Raw genomic sequence first — 27,537 nt, 5'->3', positions numbered from 1 at the left:
ATGGCTCCTTGTGTCCTGAATAAAGAGCTCCAAATGGCTCCTTGTGTCCTGAATAAAGAGCTCCAAGTGGCTCATTGTGCCCTGACTAAAGAACTCCAAATGGCTCCTTGTGTCCTGAATAAAGAGCTCCAAATGGCTCCTTGTGTCCTGAATAAAGAGCTCCAAATTGCTCCATGTGTCCTGAAGACAGAACTCCAAGTGGCTCCTTGTGCCCTGAATAAAGAGCTCCAAATGGCTCCTTGTGTCCTGAATAAAGAGCTCCAAATGGCTCCTTGTGCGCTGAATAAAGAGCTCCAAATGGCTCCTTGTGTCCTGAATAAAGAGCTCCAAGTGGCTCCTTGTGTCCTGAATAAACACACTTACGTCCTGGGTAAAGGTTGTCCAAATTCCACCCCTGACAAAGTAGGCTCGAAGTTCGAAGCACCACCATTGGCCATGAGGAGTTGTGTCCCTTGTATGTCCCTTCTACCGACCAAACAGATTCCTCCTCCATTTGGCAACCCATGCTTGTCGGAAGTGTGGTCAGACATGCTGAGCTAGTCAATGCATGTCATCCTATCCCATGCCTGTCGTCACGGACCATATACTATTCGCCAGCTTCCGGATTCGCTGCAAAAATTCACAACACGAATTATCTCCCTTTTCTCTATACAATCAGAGAGAGTGAGTAGTGGTTTTACGCCGCGTTTAGCAATATTCCAGTTATATCACGCCGGGGGACACCAGAAATGGGCTTCACTCATTATACCCATGCGGGGAATCGAACCCAGGTCTTCTGCATGACGAGTGAACGCTTTAACCACTAGGCTACCCCACCGCCCCTCTATACAATCAGAACACGTTTTACATCGACATATATCCAACTTGACTAATGCAAGCAATTATCGGACAACACATATCCCTCCTCTGCCGGGGTCTTGTGTTGATGTGACACACAAGACAATTAATGGCTAGCTTGTCCCTTGTCAACGAAGGCGATAGAGACACCATTTATCTACCACTACCTGGCTGAGTTCTGTCTAGAAGAAACGTTTGCGCATCGCGCAGGGGAAGAGGTTCTGGTTTTCTCGAAGCATACGGATATTATCGAGGCCTTGCGAATGATCACTACTGAAACAAAGTCGGTGATTGCACAACTAAATCTGATTGCAACCAATCACGAATCCTGAATACTCGCACCAGGAAAGGGCCGTATTAGAACAGAGGTTCGTAGGAAGATATGACAGATAACCTCTGTTGGAAGAGAAAGTTCAGGCAGTAGTGTTGATGGTACTCCGCATTGTTTTGAGGGCCGTCCCTTTAATTATATGGTCTCTGGTGTGGTCACGCCTGCTGAATTGTTTGATGGCGTCACCGTAGCCCAAGTGCCTATATCAATGCTCTCTGGAATGTCTGTCCGGTCAGTAAGCTCGAACATTGCTGGGCACCTTGTGACAATACAAACTAACGAAACAACAATCAAGGCAGGATACAAACTAATCATGGAGTATTTATACATGGCATGTATTCTTTTACGAATAGTTCACTTAGTCCTATGATCGTAACCTGAAGGTCTGAAGATAGTGCTTCCATTTTTTGAGGGAACAATGTTTGTTTGCTATTTATCGTCGCACTCAACAATATTCCAGATTTATGTCAGCTGTCTGTAAATACCCGAGTCTGGACATATTGCATGAAGGACATCCGATCTCCCGTTGCACTTATTGTTCTTAATTAGGCATGTTGGTTGAGTTATTAAAAAATAATAATAATAACAAAAGACTATTCTGGAATTGTGAGATCGACCCCTTTATAAACAACTCTTCTATATATAACAATGTGATGTGAAGGTAAATAATACAATAAAAGTATTCGATTTCACAAATCTTGTAATGCAACCATAAAATGTTGTGTTAGATGAGAAAGAAACACTCTGCTCTCAAGAGAAGCCTTTTAAAAAGGCCAACATGATTAAGAAATTTAGTGAGAAAGACGTGCTAGCATTCCAAATTATGCACTGAACTAGTACAAGTGTGCTCTATTACGTGTAATATTGTCCTGAATTGAAAGTGTATGAGTTTATTAACATTTTTGATCAGTTAAAACAAAATGTGTTTAAAATAAAGCGGTACAATTGTTTCGGAATACCCACATGATAACGTGGCTTCTAATTTGCTACCACTATGTTCATTGGTCAGTTGGAAATGCCAAAATACAAAGAGTCTAGGTATCATTGGCTGAAGTTCATTCTGAATAATCCAAGTGTATGTTGTAGAGAGGAATTAAGCCTGATTAAGAGGTTAGGGGCCTTTGCAACCCAAGCCAATCAGACTGTCAACAGTTGCTTCACTGTACGTACTTATCGTCCTGGCGATGTGCTGCTGGTTGTGCAGGTACTCTCTTAGCAAAAGGTAAGAATTCTGTTTGATGAAAGCTACAAGGAAATACACCTGCCTGGTTAATGTTACAACTACAAATGCTTTTAGCATAAATATAATATTTTATATGTCGACTGACAATGTCAATATGTACTCCCTCCTTTGAGTTCCAGTTCAAGATACAATCATATTGGCAAATCTTAAGGACATGTTAATGCATGTGAATGTTACAATTCATACTTTAGATAAATACAATCAAAATTGGTGACACATAAAAACGAGTTTGTGTCTGCATTGTACACATTCACATTGAACATTTATCCTACCTCATGTAAGAATGTGCATCTCTGATTGGTTCACGTCATCTTGAACATTTTTTTTGCATCATGTATGCCCGGTACACAGCTGTACACCCACGCGGGACATACATCTTTGTGAGGGAGAATAAATCATTTATACCCCGCCCTATGGAAAGAGCATGCGTCCACGGCAGTCAGTGAACTGTAAGCCAGTGGTTCGGAACGACTAGTCAGTACCTTGTAAGTGAAATATATGAGTGAATTTCAGTCTGTTTTTTCCATGTTTCCATAATGATAGATTTAACCATTCGTAGTAGCATTATGATTTCGGGGTATTATACACATTCACGTAACAACATAGGTATGCAATGTACACATTCACACACAACTTATGATTTCACTGTACATTCGCTTAACAACACAGGTCTAAATTGTACACATTTACTAAGCATCATAGTTCTACATTGGATACATTCACTTAAAAACATGCCTGAAATGTCCATATTCACATAACAACATCATTCTGCATTGTACACATTCACTGAGCACCATAGGTCTGCATTGTACACATTCACTGAGCACCATAAGTCTGCATTGTACACATTCACTGAGCATCATAGGTCTGCATTGTACACATTCACTGAGCACCATAGGTCTGCATTGTACACATTCACTGAGCACCATAGGTCTGCATTGTACACATTTACTGAGCACCATAGGTCTGCACTGCATACATTCACTTAAAAAAACATAATATGTCTGAAATAACATCATAGGTCTACATCGTACATATTCCAATAACTTCATAGTTCTGTATTGTACACATACCAATAACATCATAGTTCTACATTGTTCACATTCCAATAACATCATAGTTCTACATTGTACATATTCACATTACATCATAGGTCTACATTGTACATATTCCAATAACACCATAGGTCTGTATTGTACATATTCCAATAACATCATAGGTCTGTATTGTACATATTTTCATAACAACATATGTCTACATTGTACATATTCCCATGACATAATAGGTCTACATTGTACATATTCCCATAACACCATATGTCTACATTGTACATATTCCAATAACATCTTAAGTCTACATTGTATATATTTCGATGACATCATAGGTCTACGTTGTACATATTCACATAACACCATAGGTCTACATTGTGCATATTCCCATGACATCATAGGTCTACATTGTACACATTCACATAACACCATAGTTCTACATTGTACATATTCACATTACATCATAAGTCTACATTGTACACATTCACATAACACAATAGGTCTACATTGTGCATATTCACATTACATCATAGGTCTACATTGTACATATTCACATAACATCATATGTCTACATTGTACATATTCCCATAACATCATAGGTCTACATTGTACATATTCACATAACATCATATGTCTACATTGTACATATTCTCATAACATCATAGGTCTACATTTTACATATTCACATAACATCATAGGTCTACATCGTACATATTCACATAACATCATGTGTCTACATTGTACATATTTACATAACATCATAGGTTTACATAGTACATATTCTCATAACATCATAGGTCTACATTGTACATATTCGCATAACATCATATGTCTACATTGTACATATTCACATAACATCATAGGTCTACATTATACATATTCACATTACATCATAGGTCTACATCGTACATATTCACATAACAACATAGGTCTACATTGTGCATATTCCCATAACATCATAGGTCTACGTTGTGCATATTCACATAACATCAAAGGTCTTCATTGTGCATATTCACATTAAAGCATATGTCTACGTTGTACATAATTCACATAACATCATAGGTCTACATTATACATATTCACATTACATCATAGGTCTGCATTGGACATATTCCAATAACATCAAAGGTCTCCATTGAACATATTCACATAACAACATAGGTCTACATTGTACATATTCACATAATATCATATGTCTACATTTTACATATTCACTTAACGTCTCAGGTCTGCATTGTACATATTCACAAAACATCATATGTCCACATTGAACATATTCACATAACATCATAGGTCTACATTATACATATTCACATAACATCATAGGTCTACATTGTACATATTCACATAACAGCATAGGTCTACATTGTACATATTCCCATGACATCATAGGTCTACGTTGTGCATATTCACATAACATCAAAGGTCTACATTGTGCATATTCACATTACAGCATAGGCCTACATTGTACACATTTAAATAACATCATAGGTCTACATTATACATATTCACATAACATCATAAGTCTACATTGTACATATTCCAATAACATCATAGGTCTACATTGTACATATTCACATAACATCAAAGGTCTACATCGTACATATTCACATAACATCATATGTCTACATTATACATATTCACATTACATCATAGGTCTGCATTGGACACATTCCAATAAGATCAATGGTCTCCATTGAACATATTCACATAATATCATAGGTCTACATTGTACATATTCACATAACATCATAGGTCTACATTGTACATATTCTCATAACATCATAGGTCTACATTGTACATATTCACATAACATCATATGTCTACATTGTACATATTCTAATAACATCATAGGTCTACATTATACATATTCACATGACATCATAGGTCTGCATTGTCCATATTAACATAACATCATCTGTCTACATTACACATATTCACATAACATCATAGGTCTGCATTGGATATATTCACATAACATCATAGGTCTACATAGTACATATTCTCATAACATCATAGGTCTACATTGTACATATTCGCATAACATCATATGTCTACATTGTACATATTCACATAACATCATAGGTCTACATTATACATATTCACATTACATCATAGGTCTACATCGTACATATTCACATAACATCATAGGTCTACATTGTACATATTCCCATAACACCATATGTCTACATTGTACATATTCCAATAACATCTTAAGTCTACATTGTATATATTTCGATGACATCATAGGTCTACGTTGTACATATTCACATAACACCATAGGTCTACATTGTGCATATTCCCATGACATCATAGGTCTACATTGTACACATTCACATAACACCATAGTTCTACATTGTACATATTCACATTACATCATAAGTCTACATTGTACACATTCACATAACACAATAGGTCTACATTGTGCATATTCACATTACATCATAGGTCTACATTGTACATATTCACATAACATCATATGTCTACATTGTACATATTCTCATAACATCATAGGTCTACATTGTACATATTCACATAACATCATATGTCTACATTGTACATATTCTCATAACATCATAGGTCTAAATTTTACATATTCACATAACATCATAGGTCTACATCGTACATATTCACATAACATCATGTGTCTACATTGTACATATTTACATAACATCATAGGTCTACATAGTACATATTCTCATAACATCATAGGTCTACATTGTACACATTCGCATAACATCATATGTCTACATTGTACATATTCACATAACATCATAGGTCTACATTATACATATTCACATTACATCATAGGTCTACATCGTACATATTCACATAACAACATAGGTCTACATTGTGCATATTCCCATAACATCATAGGTCTACGTTGTGCATATTCACATAACATCAAAGGTCTTCATTGTGCATATTCACATTAAAGCATATGTCTACGTTGTACATAATTCACATAGCATCATAGGTCTACATTATACATATTCACATTACATCATAGGTCTGCATTGGACATATTCCAATAACATCAAAGGTCTCCATTGAACATATTCACATAACATCATAGGTCTACATTGTACATATTCACATAATATCATATGTCTACATTTTACATATTCACTTAACGTCTCAGGTCTGCATTGTACATATTCACAAAACATCATATGTCCACATTGAACATATTCACATAACATCATAGGTCTACATTATACATATTCACATAACATCATAGGTCTACATTGTACATATTCACATAACACCATAGGTCTACATTGTACATATTCCCATGACATCATAGGTCTACGTTGTGCATATTCACATAACATCAAAGGCCTACATTGTGCATATTCACATTACAGCATAGGCCTACATTGTACACATTTAAATAACATCATAGGTCTACATTATACATATTCACATAACATCATAAGTCTACATTGTACATATTCCAATAACATCATAGGTCTACATTGTACATATTCACATAACACGATATGTCTACATTATACATATTCACATTACATCATAGGTCTGCATTGGACACATTCCAATAAGATCAATGGTCTCCATTGAACATATTCACATAATATCATAGGTCTACATTGTACATATTCACATAACATCATAGGTCTACATTGTACATATTCTCATAACATCATAGGTCTACATTGTACATATTCACATAACATCATATGTCTACATTGTACATATTCTAATAACATCATAGGTCTACATTATACATATTCACATGGCATCATAGGTCTGCATTGTCCATATTAACATAACATCATCTGTCTACATTACACATATTCACATAACATCATAGGTCTGCATTGGACATATTCACATAACAGCATAGGTCTACATTATACATTTTCACATAACATCATAGGCCTGTATTGTATATATTCCCATAACAGCATAGGTCTACATTGTACACATTCACATAACAACATAGGTCTACATTTTACACATTCACATAGCAACATAGGTCTACAATGTACACATTCATAGAGCAACATAGGTCTACATTGTACACATTCACATAGCAACATAGGTCTACATTGTACACATTCACATAGCAACATAGGTCTACATTGTACACATTCACATATCAACTTTCATGTGCATTCTACACATTCACATAGCAACATAGGTCTGCATTGTACATATTCACCTGGCAACATATATGTGCATTGTACACATTCACCTGGCAACATACATGTGCATTGTACACATTCACCTGGCAACATATATGTGCATTGTACACATTCACCTGGTAACATACATGTGCATTGTACACATTCACCTGGCAACACACATGTGCAGTGTACACATTCACCTGTCAGCCTACATGTGCATTGTACACATTCACATGGCAACATACATGTACATTGTACACATTCACATAACAACATACATGTGCGTTTTACACATTCATATAGCAACACAGGTCTGCATTGTACACATTCACATAGCAACATAGGTCTACATTGTACACATTCACATAGCAACAGAGGTCTACATTCTACACATTCACATAGCAACATACATGTACATTCTACACATTTACATAGTAACATAATGTACATTGTACACTTTCAATTAAGATCATAAATCTGCATTGTACACATTCACATAGGAACATACATGTGCATTGTACACATCCACATAGCAACATATATTTGCTTTGTACACATTCACATAGCAACAAACTTGTGCATTGTACACATTCTCATATCAACATACATATGCATTGTACACATTCAATTAAGATCATATATCTGCATTCTACACATTCACATAGCAACATACATGTGCATTATTGTACACATCCACATAACATCATAGGTCTGCATTGCACACATTCACATAGCAACATAGGTCTACATTCTACACATTTACCTGGCAACATAGGTCTACAATGTACACATTCACTTAGCAACATAGGTCTACATTCTACACATTCACCTAGCAACATAGGTCTACATTCTACACATTCACCTAGCAACATAGGTCTACATTCTACAAATTCACCTAGCAACATACATGTGCATTGTACACATTCAATTAAGATCATATATCTGCATTGTTCACATTCATCTGGTATTTTGAGTCAGCACCATTCAAGCTGGATAGGTTTATATATAACCGATTTCAGCTACAGTAGTAGTCCTACCACATCACGACTACGTAAGTGATAGTTGAATGAAAATACCTTCTGTCATTTAGAATCTGGTATGATGAAGAGGAACACTTGTTATGGACAGACAGCTTCTTTATTGCAACAGATGCGATGTTTCACTGTCGAGGCTAACATGGTGGTAAACAGATGTGTTTTGAATTTGTTGCCATGTTTTCATTTAAGAACAAAAACCCATGAATACAGTTATGAAATGTTTAGATCATGCATTATATATCATAGTTTGTTTGGGACATTCCAGCTAGACGATCTATTTAATTGCGTCTGGATCAGATGAGCAGATGATTAACATCAGAGATCAGCTCCCGTTAGTTGCCTCTTACCACAGGCATCAGATTAGGTAGATAAAACCAATTCTTATTTAAATATTAACGTGGTTAAGTATATTTAACTTCAAGTTTATGTTTTCACCAGTATATCTTGTCTGAGATGGACACATGTTTTCATCTGATTTCGTTTGGTTATATCAAAACTAAATTACTGTGGACATTCACAATGAATCAATTTGTCCTGAGAAATGTACAATAACCCACAGTGCATCAGTTTGTGTCATTCCATCACTAAAGTTAATGTACCAAAACATGTTGATGACATAACGCACATGTCCCTATAAGTGCATACTCATACAGAATATAATGGGCAGAAAAATACACATCTGTTGTTTTCATTCTGTTCACACAAATGAATTGTCAGAATTACCTGCTCTATGCATCAACGGTGTGCATGTTTCTGACTGCGTCAACAATGTCACTGTTGTTGCTTCTCTTAGTAGACTGAGGAGATCTTCTCCCGTGTCTGAGACCAGAGAGAGATCTGACTTGTGATCCACCAGCAGCTTGAAGATATCAGTATGTCCACATGCAGCCGCCATCATCACCGGTGTCCAGTTGTACCGACCTCTGACATTGATGTCATAGGACGGGAGCAGGAACTCCACACAGTGTCTGTTGCCTCCTCGACAGGCCAGATGGAGTAATGTGTCTCCAGTCTGGCCTTTTTGTTTCAGTTCAGGACTCTTTGATCTGTACATCTGCAGATTACATGACTCCTTCTTTACAAGTGACTTCATCAGTTCATTCCATGGTTCGACGTTCTTCTCTGACTCTCCCTTCGGTGGAAGTCTTTCTAAGATTTGTCTGCAGCCTACTTTAAGCGCAAGGCTAGAGGCGTCATCTCCTGTGTTGTCAACTAGAGACAAATCCGCGCCTTTTCTTTTCAAGTAGTCAAATATTTCCACTTTACCATACAATATTGATGTCATGATGTATGTTAAACCAGCCTTGTCTTTAATATTTATATTGAACTTGTCTGAGATATGCTTCACAATGTCAAGGTGACCAAATTTGCACGCAAGATGTAGAAGAGTGAGTCCATCCTTGTCCACCAGAGTATGGTCAGCATGCCGGGACATCAGGAACTTCATCACACTCATATGGCCTCCAACAACAGCTCTCATCAGGGCCGTGCAACCATTCTTACCCCTTGTGTTGATGCCAAAGCTGCCGATGACCTTCTTAACAAGGGCTTTGTTTCCACCTTGACAAGCTGCATGAAGAACATTGTCATTCTGTGGAGTAGTCAAAGATGGAATACCCCCATTTGTTGCAATCAGATCATAAGCATCCATCTTTCCACTGAGAGCTGCCATCATTATTGGCGTCCATCCATCCTCTCCAGGGCCGTTGATGTCAAACTCGTTTAGGAGTTGTTCTATGATGGATCTATTGCCACCTTGGCAAGCGAAATGGAGCACATTGTTTATGTAGTGATCAAGTAGTTTCCTGTTGGCCTTTTCTGAAAGAAGTAGGTTGAACACAATCTTCTTTCCAGCCCTGGCTGCATGCATTATTGGTGTAAGGCCGTTCTGTCCTTTGACATTGATATCAATATTCTTCAGAAGATGTCTTACAATGGTTGTGTTCCCTCCTTGACATGCAGAATGCAGCACGTTATCCCTGTGGCCACCGGTCAGTAAGGGGTCAGCTTTTCCGGGCGTAAACATGTCAATGACACTTGTTCTGAAGCTCCTATGATCATCCTTCAGTTCAGCCCCCTTTGACACAAGCAGACCATACACGTTCTTTCGTCCACCAACAGCTGCATACATCAAAGGTGTCCTGCCATCTTGTCCACGACTATTGATGTCAAACTCTTGAAGAACACGCTCGATGATTGTTAAATTTCCACCCTGGCATGCAAGGTGAAGCATGTTGTTACAATGGTCGTCAGTCACAGTGAAATCCACTTCTTTCGCAAGAAGCAAGTTGAAAGGGTCTAACATTCCAAACCGAGCTGCAACCATTACGGGGTTCAAGCCATGTCTTCCACGGTTGTTGACGCCAATATCAAATGGCAGTGAAAGCAGGTGATCTACGATGAAACTGTTTCCACCCTGATATGCAAAGTGAAGTATGTTGTTCCTGTAGTCGTCAGTGAGAGTAAGATCTGCTTGCTTTGAAACAAGTTTGTCAAAAATATTTCTGTTTCCAAATTCAGCAGCCAGCATGACTGGAGTGACCCCATTCCTTCCCAGAGCATTAATGTCAAATCTGTGAAGAATATTTTGAACAATTTTCGTCCCACCTCCCTTACATGCAAAATGCAGAACATTGTCTTTGTAGTCATCAGTTATGGACAGGTCGGCGTTCTTTGAAAGTAGAAAGTCGAAGACACTCTTATTTCCAGCACAAGCGGCCTTCATTATTGCTGTCCTACCTTTATCTTCCAAACCGTTGACATCAAAATGTGGTAGGAGTCCTTCTACAATGGACATATTTCTACCACGACAAGCCAAATGAAAAACAGAATTGTTGTTTTCATCCTTCAGTGAAAAATCAGCCCCCTTTGACATAAGGAGGTCAAACACTTCTCTCAGTCCATTCACAGCTGCATGCATCAAAGGTGTTCTGCCCTTATGTCCACGACTGTTTATGTCAAATTTTGGAAGCAGATCTTCCACGATCAACCTGTTTCCACCCTGACATGCGAGGTGAAGCAGATTGTTTCCGTGATCGTCAATCAGAGTGAGATCGGCGTCTTTTGAAGCAAGCAGGTTGAAAGGCTCTAACTTTCCAAAGCGAGCTGCAACCATCACTGGTGTCCAGCTATTCTTTCCTTTAATATTGTTGTCAATTCTTTCCAGTAAATATTCTACAACGGATCGATTTCCTCCCGCACATGCACAATGTAGGACAGTGTCATTGTACTCGTCAGACATTGTAAGATCAGCTTTTTTCGACAAAAGAACGTCAAAGACAACACTTTGGCCTGCAGATGCTGCTGTCATAATTGCAGTCCTTCCATAATTGTCCCGGATATTGATGTCAGATTTTGGCAGCAGATATTCCACAATGGATAGGTTCCCACCTACACATGCTAAGTGAAATACAGAGTTGCTGTAGTCATCCTTCAAGGATAAGTCAGCACCCTTAGACACAAGCAGGTCAAACACGTCCTTCGAGCCATTGGCAGCTGCATACATAACTGGCGTCCATCCTTTATTCCCACGACTGTTCATGTCATACGTTGTCAGTAGATGTTTCACAATGGAGACATGTCCACCATGGCATGCCAGGTGAAGGATATTGTTGCTGTTGTCGTCTTTCGGGTAAAGATTAGCCTTTGCTTTGTCCAGCTGGTCAAATGCATGTTTTGATCCATTGACAGCTGCCTTCATTAGAGGCGTCCAACCGTGATTTCCTTGAGTATCAGCGTCAATCTTTGTTAGTAGGATGCTGGGTATGTCATCAAGGAGGCAGGCTAAATGAAGGAGACTGTTGTTATCATCGTCGGTCAATGCCGTGTCTGCATTTTGTGACACGAGAAGGTTAAACACATCCATCCTCCCTGACAATAGAGCACACATCACAGGCGTCATGCCGTTTCTCCCATGACCGTCTTTGTCTGTTGATGGTAACAACGAATTAACAATGGATTCATTTCCATACAAACATGCCAGATGAAGAACAGTGTTGTTGTTGCTATCTCTTAATGTTAAGTCAGTTTTCTTTTTGTGGACAAGATAGTCCAAGATATCATTCTTACCAGAGAAAACTGCACACGTAATCGGTGTCCAGTCATTCATTCCTCGGCAGTTAATATGCCAAGCCTTACTCTTTTTCAGCAAACTTTTAACTATTTTCACAACCGAAATGTCTGTGTATTGACAAGCCAAGTGGAATAGGTCATTGTTCATAGCATCAAGTTATGTGATATCAGCTTTATGCTTCACAAGGAGATCCAAACTGTCCATCTGTCCACCAGCAACCGCGAACATAGCTGGCGTCCAACCATTCACAGCACGTCTGTTGATGTCACAGTTGGGGAGGAGTCGTTTTATTGCGTCATTGTTCCCCAGGAAACAGGAATAATGGAGAATACTGTGCTTAGTATCACGTGACATAGTGCCTTCATGTCCAAGCATTTGTTGCACTTTGTCTGCAACTTCCCCCCTTTTCCAGATGGGATGCATGATGTAGTTACTGAACGTGCCATCAGCAACAGCTTCAGCCAGCCTGGCGGTGATGACGTCACTATGAGCACCTGGGAAATAAATGACAGTCTGTTCTGCTGGAGCGGTGTCATGCTGCTGATCACGTACATGGTCACAGATGAACGCTAAACTACAGTTATGGAGGAACAGCTCTGGTTTAGTATCCAATATGGCAGACATACACATGTCCTGTATTAGAGGATGGGAACATGAGACAAGAGCTAAAACATCCCTTAGGTGCGTGTTTTGTACTTTGTTGTCACATTTAGTGTGGAGTTCTGATTTTCTGTGTTTGAGTTTCTGTTCGCTGCAACATAGTGATGTCAACAGGAGTTTCAATGACGTGTCATCCAGCTGATTAACGATCATATCCAGTTCACGTTTAAGATGGTAAACAGGCATCTCAAAAAACGATTCTTTGAGTTTTTGAAAGGGCATGTGACTAGAGAAAAGTTTGCATGTCAATGGAAAACCAATTATATCTTTGTACTCAATAATCATTTTCACGTCGACATTTGTTTGACATTTGAAATGGCTTTTGTGTTTCATCCATATTGCTTTTTTCTCTTCATCTTTCAGTTTGGTCACGTCAACGATAGACCAGTATTGGAAAAATATAGGGTCTTTAAATTTTGACATTGCACATTGAAACTTTTTGGTATCTGTGGTGAATATGAAATACAGGTTTGGATGGTCGTTGCTTCTATGTTCGGTTCCTGGCGTCTGCTGCAGATTGTGATATCCTCTTTCCAATTTGCTTGTCCACGGTTCACAATGTCCATGGAGCTCATAGAGAACTTGTGTCAGGCGATGTACGTCTATAGATGGCCCAGCGTTTTGAAATACGTCATCGAATATGACACATACGTCTTTGCTCTTACACAGACACTCAGACAACTGGAAAGTACCAACGTCCTCAACCAGTACCACTTCATACCGCCGTTTCCTGAATTCAGCTCCAAGCATCAGGGCCACGGGTGTTTTACCTGCTCCTGGACCACCGCTTATTGTCACGTGGCCAAACTTTTCCAGTTTTTCTTTCACCTTTTTGAAACTGTCGGTTTCAACGAAGATGTCAGTGATATCCCTCATCAGCTCGTATGGCAAATCTGTTCAAATAAATACAAACACCTGAAGTTTGATTGTAATAGAGGACACTGAATGATTACATTTGTTGATTAACCATTGTAAATATCAAACTCTGGAATACAGAAGATGTGAATATTTGCAAGTTGTATACCAACAAATACTTCTGTCTCACAAAAGTAAAGTGCAGAAGAGAATTCAATTTATACCTGTCTGTAGTGTAAGAGTGCCTTGTATTTCCTCATCCTGAGACGAAGCTGCCAAAATAATATACACTATGGAGTTACAGAACATGTCAAAGTGTGTTAAAGTATAACACAGAATTTAAGAATAAAACATTTACTTCGACAGTTACCGTGTCAATCAAAGCCAAAAACGAGTAACAAGATGTTATTTTGATGTTCTCTTCTCACAGAAGATCATCGATATACTGGAAGGTCAATTAACATTTAACTTACTGTTCTGAGCTGGTGCAGGCGGCTTCTCCATTAAAGAAGCTGAAATGGTATTTGGCAGTCAAATTAAACATATTTAACAAATATGTACTTATACGTTATGGTAAATGATTATTTCTATGTCCCAGCTGACATGCACATTGATAAAAAAACGTTGATGGTTCAGTTGTATGGTTATAATGACGAAGATGAAGAAACACGTGGAGCTTGTGCAAAAATGACACAATAATCCTATAAATCTATCTCGAGAAAATTGAAATTACGTTAATGAAATAATTATGGGCATAACGATGTTCAAGAAACAGTGACTTGTTAATCCTGAAACTACAGGATCTTGAATTCAAGTGGGAAATGAGAAAATAAACCCACACTGTTATGGCCAAAATTATGCTTTGGAATTATTTTATGTTGAAACATATTTTTGTGCGAAACTAAATTGGTCTACATTTTGGGACAGTTCGCTCCAGCCAGGGGCCAAGGGAAGTAATTCTATGAGTTGACACATGACTAGAGATGTGAGTACATGGTCAGAGGGACTCCATGTAGTGGTGTTAGGCGTGGATTTGGATTTGGAGTGTTGGCTCTATATGATTAAGGATTTGAGGACCTGCATCAGCATATATATTAATGTCAATCATTGAAGGACTGATGAAGAAAAGAAGTCAAGTCTTCTGTATTGAAGGTATTGGCATTTTTGTTGAAGAAGTGAATGACATGTGACTTTGAAGTTGAATTGAATTTGAATTGAGTATAGACGTGTTAAGAACTGAGCAAAGGATTTGGAAACTACACACACACTAAGCAGAAATCAGTCGAAAGTCATCGAATCAGCCTGGAGTGGTGACTTGAAAGATAATACTGCGGATATGTGTTGTGCTATATCCGAAACAGTAGGTGCAGTCGTTATGCTATATGATTACAATATGCTATATAATTTGTCACATTCCAGCTATTTGTGTGTTTACATGGCACGTCTTTGTGCAAGCGAAATGATTTTGAATAAGGTATACTTACTGTTTTCATCAGAACTGCAATGAAAAATATGCATTTGCCTTACAAAGTATTAATAAGTAGTTTTTTACACTAAATATTTGGGCATCACAACTCTTGATCATGAGTTACGCTTTTTTGTTTTAGTTATTCTGAAGATTTCACAGAGTACGTTTCCTAAGATGCACTTTCACATGCATAAATGTTGAATAAAGAGTATTTCCTTACCGTGCACGTTTATCCGGCTGACCTCTAGGTGTTCTTATCGCTTTGCACTTCCTTCTGTAAAAGTACATGTGGCAATACTGAGGCATGTGTTTTATATATTATGCATGGACATCTACACAGAGATTGTATGACAGCATTTACCATGTTTCCCAATATGTGAAATATAGCATGGCCCCTGACAGGCAATACATATGTCAGAAACTGTCAGTTTATTCATTTAATTCAAACTCATATACTCACAACTTCTAGTAGAATATGTACTTACAGTCTGAACATCACCACAGCAATGATGATAGTGACGATGATGATGACGATGAACACTGGGGCAAGGATCGCAGCAAGATTCGTCGGTTGTGCTGAGTTCGAGTCAGAAGATGCTTTCGTCGGTTGTGTTGAGTTCGAGTCAGAAGATGCGTTCGTCGGTTGTGTTGAGTTCGAGTCAGAAGGTGCTTTCGTCGGTGTCTCGGGAACAACTGTTACTGCTTTTGATGAACAAGAATTATATGATTCAAATAACAGTACCTTAAATGTATCTATTGGATGTGTATCAAGATACAAAAACACAACACAGATACGTTATAAAGAATTACCTGTGTTGGCTTCAGCACCTTAACCGTTTTACATGTTACAGTTTGTTGTTTTACCTTTACGCGATTACCTACCCTGCATACTGAACTACATGAACAATGACTTTCATCAGCGGTGGCTTCATTTTGCACGTTATCAATAAATTACATGAAATAAAACCCTACACTGGTTACACCTACTTGGGTTGTCAGTCCAGATTTGAAGAGGTCATCATACGACGATGTCGTATTGGCCACACAAGATATACTCAAGAATACCTATTAAAAGGTGAGGATCCTCCATTTTGAATCCCTTGTGATGAAAGAATCACAGTCAAGCATGTCCATATTTTATGATGGTAAGTATAAATTAGTAACTGTGATTGTTAGTGACTGTATCCTCGAAGGGGGTTAAAGTATCGTAAAATTATTGTCCTCCTGAGAGGGTACGTAAGTCCCAAAACTTTCAGAGTTAAATTTTTGCTTACCCGATTCTTAAACGTAGTACATTTGTTCCTTTACAATTCGGCTAAACTGTTCCTACAATCGCCAACGGCTGAAGGGATGGTGTAAATCCAACTAGGGTCCATGCAGGTAGCAAAGGTACAGTAAGTCCCCATGGATCCTAGTATGGTGATCTACCTTCAGTTGTTGGCGATCTATGGCCTGTTTTTATCTTGTATTGTCCTAATAGTGCTATTAGTTTTAACTTTTTACACTAGTTTTAATTGTATTTGTGATATTCTTGTTGTTTAACTGTCATTCGATGACAGGTTTTGATAGTATACACATTTTCCATTTCAATGTTAAATATGTTCTCGTCACGATATGGCTGAAATATTGCCGATGTGACGTTAAATATTAACTCACTTACTCACTCACTCATTTTGCACGTGGTGGACTGGCACAAGAACACGGTCTATGTATTTACACACAATGCATATACAATACAGAGTTCATTTAGCTCTGCATCAACCATTACGAATTCAAATCGTTTCGGTCAAACCTTTTCTAATGTTGCAAAGCTCCCCTGTGTAGTTTCCAGTACATCCATGCGTGCAGATGGCATTTTGACGATTACAGATGTTTCTCAAGCAGTTCTTGCCACAGGCCTTGTCACAGAGATCGTCAAACCAGCCAGGAACACAGCCTTCAGAACACCTCCCTGTCTCCTTCTGGCAGTGTTTCAGCTTTCGTACAGGGTTGGTAAGGCAGGTGGATGGACAGTCTTTGTTGCAGTTGTCTCCGTACTTGCCCCAGTCACAGCTGTTTTGACAGTGCACTGATAATACTGAAAAATCAAAATGAAACGAACGGGGTCGAACCACATTACAATAAGGTAATATTTATGATGAGGCTACATTCTCACTCCATCCATATGATGATGACAAAAAGCGGGTTCACGCACAACTCGCACGGTCTAACTAAATTCAACTAAATGCCTGCTTCATAGAAAGGATTCGCATGGTGTAACTAAATTCAACTAAATTCCTGCTTCATAGTAAGGATTCGCATGGTCTAACTAAATTCAATTAAATGCCTGCTCCATAGAAAGGATTCGCATGGTCTAACTAAATTCAATTAAATGCCTGCTGCATAGAAATGATTCGCATGGTGTAACTAAATACAACTAAATTCCTGCTTCATAGAAAGGATTCGCATGGTGTAACTAAATTCAACTAAATGCCTGTTTCATAGAATGGATTCGCACGTTCGCAAGCAAACCATTGAAACAGTGTTTCTTATCAGAAAGAAAATATTGGATCGTGACAAAGATGTGGGTTATAAATATTGATGCAAGAAATGAAATAGGAAATTGTACCTGTATCGATTGTTGGATGCTATAATCGTTATGAAAAGGAAGAAACAGCTTGTTATACTTGGGCGCTAGGTATTTACATTAGGTCACGAAGTTGCTGACAAAACGGCGCACGCACGCACGCACGCACGCACGCACGCACGCACGCACGCACGCACACACACACACACACACACATACATACATACATACATACATACATACATACATACATACATACATACATACATACATACATACATACATACATACATACATACATACATACATACATACATACTTCCCCTATTCCCCTATTTTAGTACTCACTGAATATAAGTAGGGCTTGTAAGAGTATCAGCATTGCTCCAGATGCCTCCATCTTGTAGTGTCTGCAAATAGAAATAAACAGTTAGGATGCTCAGGACGGTGTGTTATATCCACATGGTTCCTAATATGGTAATCTGCCTTCATATAATGGGGGTGTCCTTTAAAAACAGTCTAAATATAAATCAAGTAATCCAAATCTTTGAATGTTGACTATGACGGGAAGTCATCCAATACTATACTGTACATATTTTATAAGATATTATCTGAGGGCATACCATTACCCAACAGGTACGAAATGACAGATCGTTTTTCACTTTCTGCAATTTTTTAAAGAAATATTATACCTCATTGAGTTGTGATGACTAATATCTCGTTAACCACATTATAAACATACGTGAAATTTTGGATACGGCTTTGCTAATAAATCCTTCAAAACAAAATGGAAGCTTTCCTAACATTGGACATCGACAGTATAGTTAGGCCGACTACTTTTGGGACGTCCGTCGTATAACCTATCGTCAACAGTAATCCGGCTTACTACTAAGCTTAGTCAGGGTCTTATGATACTCACTCACAATACCGGTCTTCTGGTACCTTGGGATGTAATGTGATATGAGAGGCAACGGGTAAAACACAGACAGACAGACAGACAGACAGACAGACACACACACACACACAGACACACACGCGCAGACACACACACATACACACAGAGAGAGACACACACAGACACACACACAAACACACAGCGGGCACACACACACGCGCGCGCACGCACGCACACACACACAGATATACCCAAGACAAAGGTGCTAGATACTCATTAAGTTCCTTGTAGCACGTTCCAGATCATTCGGTCTAAATCTTCAAGTCTAAATATAGCAGGAACTGCCCGCCCCTGATACTGAATCTACAGTACTGGTACAATGTATAGCAGTTGAAACATTGTTGTACAACATTGCCTGAATACAATGCTCATATTTATGCGAAGTTTTATCGATAAATAAAATATATATATTGTAAAGGAAATTGTTTCAGAAACTGAAACTCCAGACTGTTCAAAATGAATATTTTGACAATGAGAAAGTGTCTTGGGTTCATAGTTTCAATACATAATGCAGGGGGCTGTGGGGTAGCCTAGTGGTTAAGGCGTTTGCTCGTCACGCCACGCCAAGCCGTTCCTCATCGCTCCGCTCCGCTCCTCTCCGCAACGCACCACAACGCAACGCAACGCCCGTTCCACTCCACTCCGCACCCAAATGCATCACACCGCAGCGCTCCGCTCAATTCCACTCGACTCCTCTCCACGCCGCTCGTCCCCTCTCACTTCCAGTTCATTCCTCTCCGCTCCGCTTTGAGTTGTTACCATTCAACTAACACTAAACATTATTACCCTCCACAAAAGTTACGCTGACACGAGATAATCACTATATGGGGCAGGGTGAGTGCATGCTCAGAATTCAGCACACACAGTCCCTCTTTATCATAGTTATTGCTATTACTACAGCTATTATATCTCGTTGAGTTGTACCACCCTCTGTGTGATTGTAATATCTTGCTCTGATATGCCTAGACTTGTAAACGTAAATAATGTTTTAATACAACAGTTAATGTATATTATTCTAAATATACTTTTGGTTTCATACTTTAACATTTAGATCAGTTCTCCCGCTTCAACGTTCACATGTACCACCATTACGAAATACATGTTCGTTGTCTGACAATGGCACCAAAATAAACGAGTCAAACAAAACATGCAGTCAATCGATGGGACACTAACTGAATATTCTACAGATATACGTTAGCAGATATGCGGCTTATTGTAAGGAAATCAATATAGCTCTCAATATTCACTAAACATGAACACACGGCAAAGGTTAGGCTGACACGAGCTAATCAATACATAAGAGAGAATGAGGGCTCGCTCAGAATAACTACGTGCATATATCCACGGTTATTCAAAATACATGAACACACTCAGTATAACTGCACCTAGAACCTAACTGTCACTGGCTAGAAAATGCAACTAACTAGTATATGCAGAAGGACAAGGAAACTATTGCATGTTACAATATTGTAGTTTACTTATATACAAGGACGACAGCCAACATGTAGCCCCACACGACGTACTTCGCTTAAGATAAAACAAGAGAGTTCATTTTCTGTAGAAGGCAGTCACGTGGTCAGCTTAAAAAACTATTGAACACGAAGCAAAGTTCAAATAGGGAATGATTTGGATTATGCTGAAATGACTCGTCATGTCCAATATGGAACCATTTTAAGCAATACCAGCCCCAGGACAGCGTTAAGCTGGTCAAGTAACGTTTCCGTTAAAGAGTCATAAGACGATAATGCTACCAACTAATCCCATTTCCATTAATATTTTACAGAACTGATATTTATAAATATGTTATTAAATACATACACGTTAAATATACATTAACTGAAGAACATATGGAAATATTCAAGATAATGTAGATCGTCAACTCCAAAGAAACATTTGGCCTCGGTTACCTCCCTTTTGGAACCATATTTCCTTGTGCATAAATGAAAACACGGTGATCAGAATTGTTTAAAAATCAGTGTTTCGAGAAAAGGGTAAACATACTGAGCTCTCCCTGTTGCAGCCGCAATTAATAATTTGCATAAAATTAAGTAAAGACATTCACAAAGTTAGTTTAAAGTACATTCCATTCACGGGTAATTTAACACTGCCTATAAAACAACGTAAGCTGATTCAGGGCGATTAGTACAGGGCAGATTTACTACATCACCTGGAAACATTATAATGTTCAATTTCCAACTACAACTTAGCCCTACTATTTATGCTCAAAAGACTTCAATGTGAAACCAACACACAGAAAACAGATAATATAGATTAATAAGTGTATTGTAGAATCAACTAATAGTGGCAGTACAGTTACATTGGCAGTATACAAGAGGGTGACAGTACAAATTTCAGTGGCAGTTCAGATACACCAGAAATGTTATATCACCAGTTTGGTTTTACGCAATATCACCGAGGGGGGCACCAGGAATGGGCTTCACACATTTTACCCATGTGGGGAGTCGAACCAGGGTCATCGCTGTGACGAGCGGGCGCTTTATCCACTGGCCTACCCCACCGACCCTACACCAGAAATGGGCTTTGAACGTAGTATCCGTGTGGGGAATCGAACCCTGGTCTTCAGCGTGACGAGCGAACGTTTTAACCTCTAGGCTACCTCACCACCCCGATTGTGAGATGGAGAAGCAGTCTTCTTATCCAGTCACGTCTTCCCCAAGCTTCGGTAACTATTCTCTAATACAACCAATATCGTAGTCAGCCATGCTGCTTTTCAAGTGCTTTCTCACGGTGAAAAACCGCCTCCGTGGCGTAGTGGTTAGAGCCTCCGCCCGGAGAGCGGAAGGTCGAGGGTTTGATCCCCGACCGCGTCATACCAAAAAGACGCTAAAATATGGTACTTGTTGGTCCCTGCCTGGCGCTCAGCATTAATGGGTTACCGTGTAACAAGGAATTGTCGGCTCGGAGTCAGAATACTGCATCTGAGTTGGGTATTCATGCTTCACTGCGGCATGGTATCTCAGGGAGCGAAAACTATAAAACCAGCTTCAGTCTGGACTAAAGTACTGTCGGAAATGCTAGAAAAATGCTTTTTGACTTATATTTAAAATTCAGAGGTATTACAGTTACTTAAATAAGAAATATCACTTCAAGAAACATCTACCTAATGTAGACCGAGGGAATAAGTTTTGAGACATGCTCTAAAATGTGTTTTTACTGATGAAAATACCAAAAACTTAGAAAATTAAGGGGTAGTGGGACGTTATTTGATACAAACATTAATTGCCTGTGTTACGTCATCAGCATCCACGGTATCGACAGGTGAAATTGACACCTGAGCACACGCTCGTGCGAGGGGTCATCTCAATAGATGTTTTCTGCAAAATGTTGAATATGTGTACGTATAGTATACGTATCGGTTATGTAAGGGATCATTTGTGTATGTGAGTTTGTTTTGAAATAAACATACGAATTACTGTACATTGGAAAGAATCCTATCACTTGTGTGATCTTATCGACTGATTGTAGACATGTGCAACGTTTTAATAAATGTTTTGCATGTCAACAGTATATTTCATTGAAAAAATATGGATGTAACTCGGTCAGTTTAATCTAGTTGTGAACATTGGCCAAAGATTTAACGAAGTCACTGGTGTAGCTTCTTTAGAAGACATATATTCTCCTTCTCCTAAAGTTTGTAGACCGCCCGTCTTAGTGCTCCCTTGTCAAAGTTGTCAAGGATGGTTTCACGTCCCAGTTTTGCTTTTGAGACGGTCCCTGTCTTGTCTGATTTGTTTACTGTATTGTAAACGTGTTGGTAAGACATGCCAACAGCTCTACAAGTTCTGTAATAAACCCTTTCTAAACCAATGAAAGGTTTACCTCTGTTTATTTTTAGCAGAAAAAAACTTTAAACCTTTGCAACAATCGACTGCAAATCGTTGGCCATAGTGGACGCTGTGATAAAGATGTGCATGCATGACGGGAAACTTATTTATCAAGACTTAACATTTATATTAATATTTCTTCAATAAAGAAACGATAATTAAGTAAAGTAACACAAACATTCAACATTTATTTGTTTAGGAAAAACGTTAAATTAATATTTTTACACCACCTGTATTATTAGCATAAATGTAAAGACTATTTCAGATTTCTGTTGTTGAACTCTAAAAAAATCTGTTTTGCTACCAAATTCTCTCCTGTAAACTGCCCTTTAAATGCATGGGAATGTTAAATCGATTGAAATAACAATTAGGTAGACAATAGACGAGTTGATATATTGACAACAAAGTTCATTTATCACCTTTATAAAGATATTAAGGCTAAAAAGCATTTTTCTAGCATTTCCGACAGTACTTTAGTACAAGCAGCCGCACATACACATACACACACGCATGCACGTCGTCATATGAGCGAAATATTCTCATGCACGACGTTAAAGCCAGTTTCACCTCACCTCACCTCACGGTGCAACTCGTGGCCTATGACTTGCAGTAACAACATGAACCTTTTTCTGGTATTAAGTTGCATACAGCTCGTATCTCGAGAGATTCGCATAAACGCGCAACATTTATTCGTCGGTGAAGGAAAGAAGTGTTATTCTATCTATCGCATTCCTCAAGAAGATAATTTACAGCAAGCCTAACTCGGTGTGGGTTCGGATCTGAATTCTCAGTTGAAACAGGACTGGCGCGTATAACTCGAATATGACGATGCTGGACTGTTGTAGAATTTCTTTGTATGGACATAATATATTTTCACATTACACTCGCATTCCTAGGGCACATTAAAGCTTATAAACTTATTAGTTTCTTCTGTGGGAAGATCAGCTTCATGTAGTGGTGTCACCCTTATGATCTCAACACTAACAAAGGATCGTCACTCTGGGCTGGACACATGTCTAAGCAATCTGATTGGTCGACAGCAATGTCTTAGGACTCTGTTGCAGCTAGGTGTATGAGATTAAAGTTGGTTATGATGACAGTGTTCTGACGTTGCAACTCTGTTGCAGCTAGGTGTATGAGATTAAAGTTGGTTATGATGACAGTGTTCTGACGTTGCAACTCTGTTGCAGCTAGGTGTATGAGATTGAGTTGGTTATGATGACAGTGTTTGTTATGATGACAGTGTTCTGACGTTGCAACTCTGCTGCAGCTAGGTGTACGAGATTAAAGTTTGTTATGATGACAGTGTTCTGACGTTGTGCCTCTGCTGCAGCTAGGTGTACGAGATTAAGGTTTGTTAGGATGACAGTGTTCTGGCGTTGTGCCTCTGCTGCAGCTAGGTGTACGAGATTAAAGTTTGTTATGATGACAGTGTTCTGACGTTGTGCCTCTGCTGCAGCTAGGTGTATGAGATTAAAGTTTGTTATGATGACAGTGTTCTGACGTTGTGCCCTCTGCTGCAGCTAGGTGTATGAGATTAAAGTTTGTTATGATGACAGTGTTCTGACGTTGTGCCTCTGCTGCAGCTAGGTGTACGAGATTAAAGTTTGTTATGATGACAGTGTTCTGACGTTGTGCCCTGCTGCAGCTAGGTAGGTGTATGAGATTAAAGTTTGTTATGATGACAGTGTTCTGACGTTGTGCCTCTGCTGCAGCTAGGTGTACGAGATTAAAGTTTGTAATGATGACAGGGTTCTGACGTTGTGCCTCTGCTGCAGCTAGGTGTACGAGATTAAAGTTTGTTATGATGACAGTGTTCTGACGTTGTGCCTCTGCTGCAGCTAGGTGTACGAGATTAAAGTTTGTAATGATGACAGTGTTCTGACGTTGTGCCTCTGCTGCAGCTAGGTGTATGAGATTACAGTAGGTTATGATGACAGTGTTCTGACGTTGCAACTCTGTTGCATGCAACAATGTGTTACAACACATCGCACCATGGGAACGCACCTTCTTGAACGTGCAGAGGACTGGCCATTACAAGTGAAATATCATTGACTCATCTCGAAACAATCTCAGTTGGGCAGGAGCTCCACGTCCTGTGAGGTCTCCACCATTAACATATTAGCTGCACTCACTCACTCCTCACTCACTCAATCACTCGGAGCGGTGGGTTGGCCTAGTTGCTGAAACGTTCGCTCCACACGCCGAAGATCCGGGTTCGATTCCCCATATAGGTACAATATGTGAAGCCCATTTCTTGTGTCCTCCGCCTTGATATAGCTGGAATATTGCTATAAGCGGCGTAAAACCAAACTTACTCACTCACTCACTCATTCCAGTTGCTTACAATTCTCGGTCATCACTTCTAGCACACACTCCGTCTCAAACACTATTATTATTATTTTTATTATTATTATTATTACGATTGCCATAACGTCTAATAACATTGCCATTACATCTCATTACATTTCCCTTACATCTCATTACATTTCCCTTACATCTCATTACATTGCCATTACGTCTCATTACATTGCCATTACATCTCATACTGCCGTTGAAATCTAAATCCGTACCGCCACTCTATTGTGTACTACCATTGAAATCCCTTGCAGTAATATGTATTGATTTGAAAAGCCAGGTAATGCTAGAGTGCAATAATTAAGTCTTCGCGCCGTGATAACGCACCTTCATGACCGTTCAGAGGCACCCGTGGGACTGCCCATTTCAATGAAAGTGAAATATCATCGTCTCATCTCTTTCCTCCTCAGACAGGCAGTTTCTACATGTTCACGTGGTCGCCACTACTATCGGGTTACAGTAACCATGTTGCCCAGCTGTTGCATATATGTTCATCTATATTACACCAGTTGTGTCACAACCACCTGGATGATAGAGTTTGTTCAGTTTAACGCATACATATATTTTAACTAGTGTCGTCACAAACTATTTTTTGCTTCTAGGCCGTATTGTACATCTCGAATGAGTCTCAGACGGGTTATCGAGATTCTACTGTCAAACATTTTGTCTAGGAAACTTTAAGAATTTCATGTTTGAGTGCATTAATTGGAATGGGTGAAATAATGCACGAAACGTTTTGAAGTCATTTACCTCGAGCTCCTTCTTAAACCAGTTTCGGTTCGTGAATTGAAAACGTCAAAACAAAATCAGCTGCAATTTATTTAAAATGTGGGTAATAAATAGAACACCGCTCTCATTCTGGTTAGATATAAGGTTTACCAAAATCGTGAATTTTCTTACCATATCTGACTGAGCGAAAGTGCTTCCTGAAATCGGCATCCAATGAGAACTGTATTCTAGCATTCTGTGTGTACCCACCCAAAACTGTATCTGCCCATATTTTCAACCCGAATATGAGTACGACCATTGTTAAAGTAAGAACGAGTAGATAGCCGGTACTTACAGTTATATCATGGGGGGGGAACAGTTACATTCCAAAGTGTATGGTACAGGCACTAAACCACATCCATCCGAGCCCTGACACCAGTGGGATCAACTGTCTCCATGCAATGTGGCGTCTGTGCACCTTGTGCCTGCTTCATGTGTAATTATTGAACCCGCAATGGCGGTCGGTCGATGTGAAACAGCTGTATACAAGCTTGTCGCACCAAACAGGTTAGTCGTTATTCCCAAAGCAAGCTGAATTAGGAGATAAACCTACTGTGTAGGAAAATCAGAGGTATATAACGAAATTATAATAGCTCTTAGTTTAATTTAAAATCTTTAAATTAGGTAGGTTTATCTCCTAATGAAAAATTTAGAGCTATTATAATTTCGTTATATACCTCTGATTTTCCTACACAGTAGGTTTATCTCCATTCTACCATGACAATTTTATGAACAATTTCAGTTGGAACTCTTTCGTTGGTGACGAGTCAATACGTGAAGCGGCGTCGCATTCCAATCTCAAGTGGCATCACCTCAAACGGGATGATTAGTGGCCAACCGTCAATGACTCACAAACTCCAGATTCAGTAATAACAAATCACGTTTTGTTTTTTCAATGCAATTATCACCAATCATTAACTGATAAGTTGGAAAACATATATGAAATAAGTTTAAAAAGCTTGGTTCACATTTGAAAATTCCACCGTAGACCCTTTCCCCACCAGAATAATGGCAGCAACCTCATGGCCTTGACCTTTATGGAAGTCAGTGTTTACATTTACGTGCAAATTTGAAGAGATGCGACAGGAGGGCCTCTGACAGTTTGCGCAAGGTTAACCTGATTGTATGACTGAGATAGTTTTTTTATATCTAATTATTGGTACTGGTACAAAATTTAAGAGTAGAGGCGCTTTTGCTGTAATGAGAAGTCCGTGTTGTACCGAATTTAGATACTGTTGAATTTTGCGCCCTGTCAACTTGACGATTTCACGCACCTCTACGTCTCCGTGTGACAGAAGAGTCACTGTGGTGGTGACTCTTACACACTCATGTGTGTACTTTA

The 27,537-nt window shown here is 39.0% G+C and overlaps 3 protein-coding genes and 1 long non-coding RNA gene across 5 annotated transcripts; 2 read left to right on the top strand and 2 right to left on the bottom strand.

The window, feature by feature from the left end:
* Window positions 1-8,979, top strand: LOC124266559. Its single transcript, XM_046701366.1, has 7 exons — window positions 1-402; window positions 3,114-3,324; window positions 3,580-3,663; window positions 7,395-7,460; window positions 7,494-7,625; window positions 7,923-7,988; window positions 8,321-8,979. The coding sequence occupies exons 1-7, from the start codon at window positions 1-3 to the stop codon at window positions 8,668-8,670; spliced, it is 1,311 nt and encodes a 436-aa protein (XP_046557322.1). The 3' UTR covers window positions 8,671-8,979.
* On the top strand, window positions 4,166-5,342 carry LOC124266551. The gene is made up of 4 exons (XR_006895796.1): window positions 4,166-4,422; window positions 4,688-4,786; window positions 4,952-5,116; window positions 5,183-5,342. It is a non-coding gene; the product is annotated as an uncharacterized LOC124266551 (long non-coding RNA).
* Window positions 8,980-9,345: 366 nt separating the features above from the next.
* LOC124266558 (ankyrin repeat domain-containing protein 17-like) lies at window positions 9,346-12,549 on the bottom strand. Its single transcript, XM_046701365.1, has one exon. It carries the CDS (start codon window positions 12,547-12,549, stop codon window positions 9,346-9,348), a length of 3,204 nt encoding a protein of 1,067 aa, XP_046557321.1.
* A 327-nt stretch (window positions 12,550-12,876) lies between these two features.
* Window positions 12,877-26,732, bottom strand: LOC124266550. 2 transcript variants are annotated; one of them, XM_046701352.1, is made up of 9 exons: window positions 26,491-26,732; window positions 18,618-18,679; window positions 17,496-17,780; window positions 16,189-16,396; window positions 15,924-15,977; window positions 15,720-15,733; window positions 14,709-14,747; window positions 14,460-14,507; window positions 12,877-14,273 (listed from the first exon to the last, which is right to left on the bottom strand). In XM_046701352.1, exons 2-9 carry the CDS (start codon window positions 18,667-18,669, stop codon window positions 12,877-12,879), a joined length of 2,097 nt encoding a protein of 698 aa, XP_046557308.1. In that variant the 5' UTR covers window positions 18,670-18,679; window positions 26,491-26,732. The 2 variants fall into 2 exon arrangements, with proteins under 2 accessions (XP_046557308.1, XP_046557307.1); XM_046701351.1 differs by having other exon boundaries at window positions 16,189-16,405; window positions 26,491-26,731.
* Window positions 26,733-27,537: the final 805 nt, after the last annotated feature.

Source organism: Haliotis rubra, unplaced genomic scaffold (genome assembly GCF_003918875.1).
Source record: "Haliotis rubra isolate DU_JTF1 unplaced genomic scaffold, ASM391887v1 Scf1264, whole genome shotgun sequence".
Lineage (NCBI taxonomy): Eukaryota > Metazoa > Mollusca > Gastropoda > Lepetellida > Haliotidae > Haliotis > Haliotis rubra.
The sequence above is the reverse complement of the archived record's forward strand: the minus strand, read 5'-3'. Positions and strand labels throughout refer to the sequence as shown.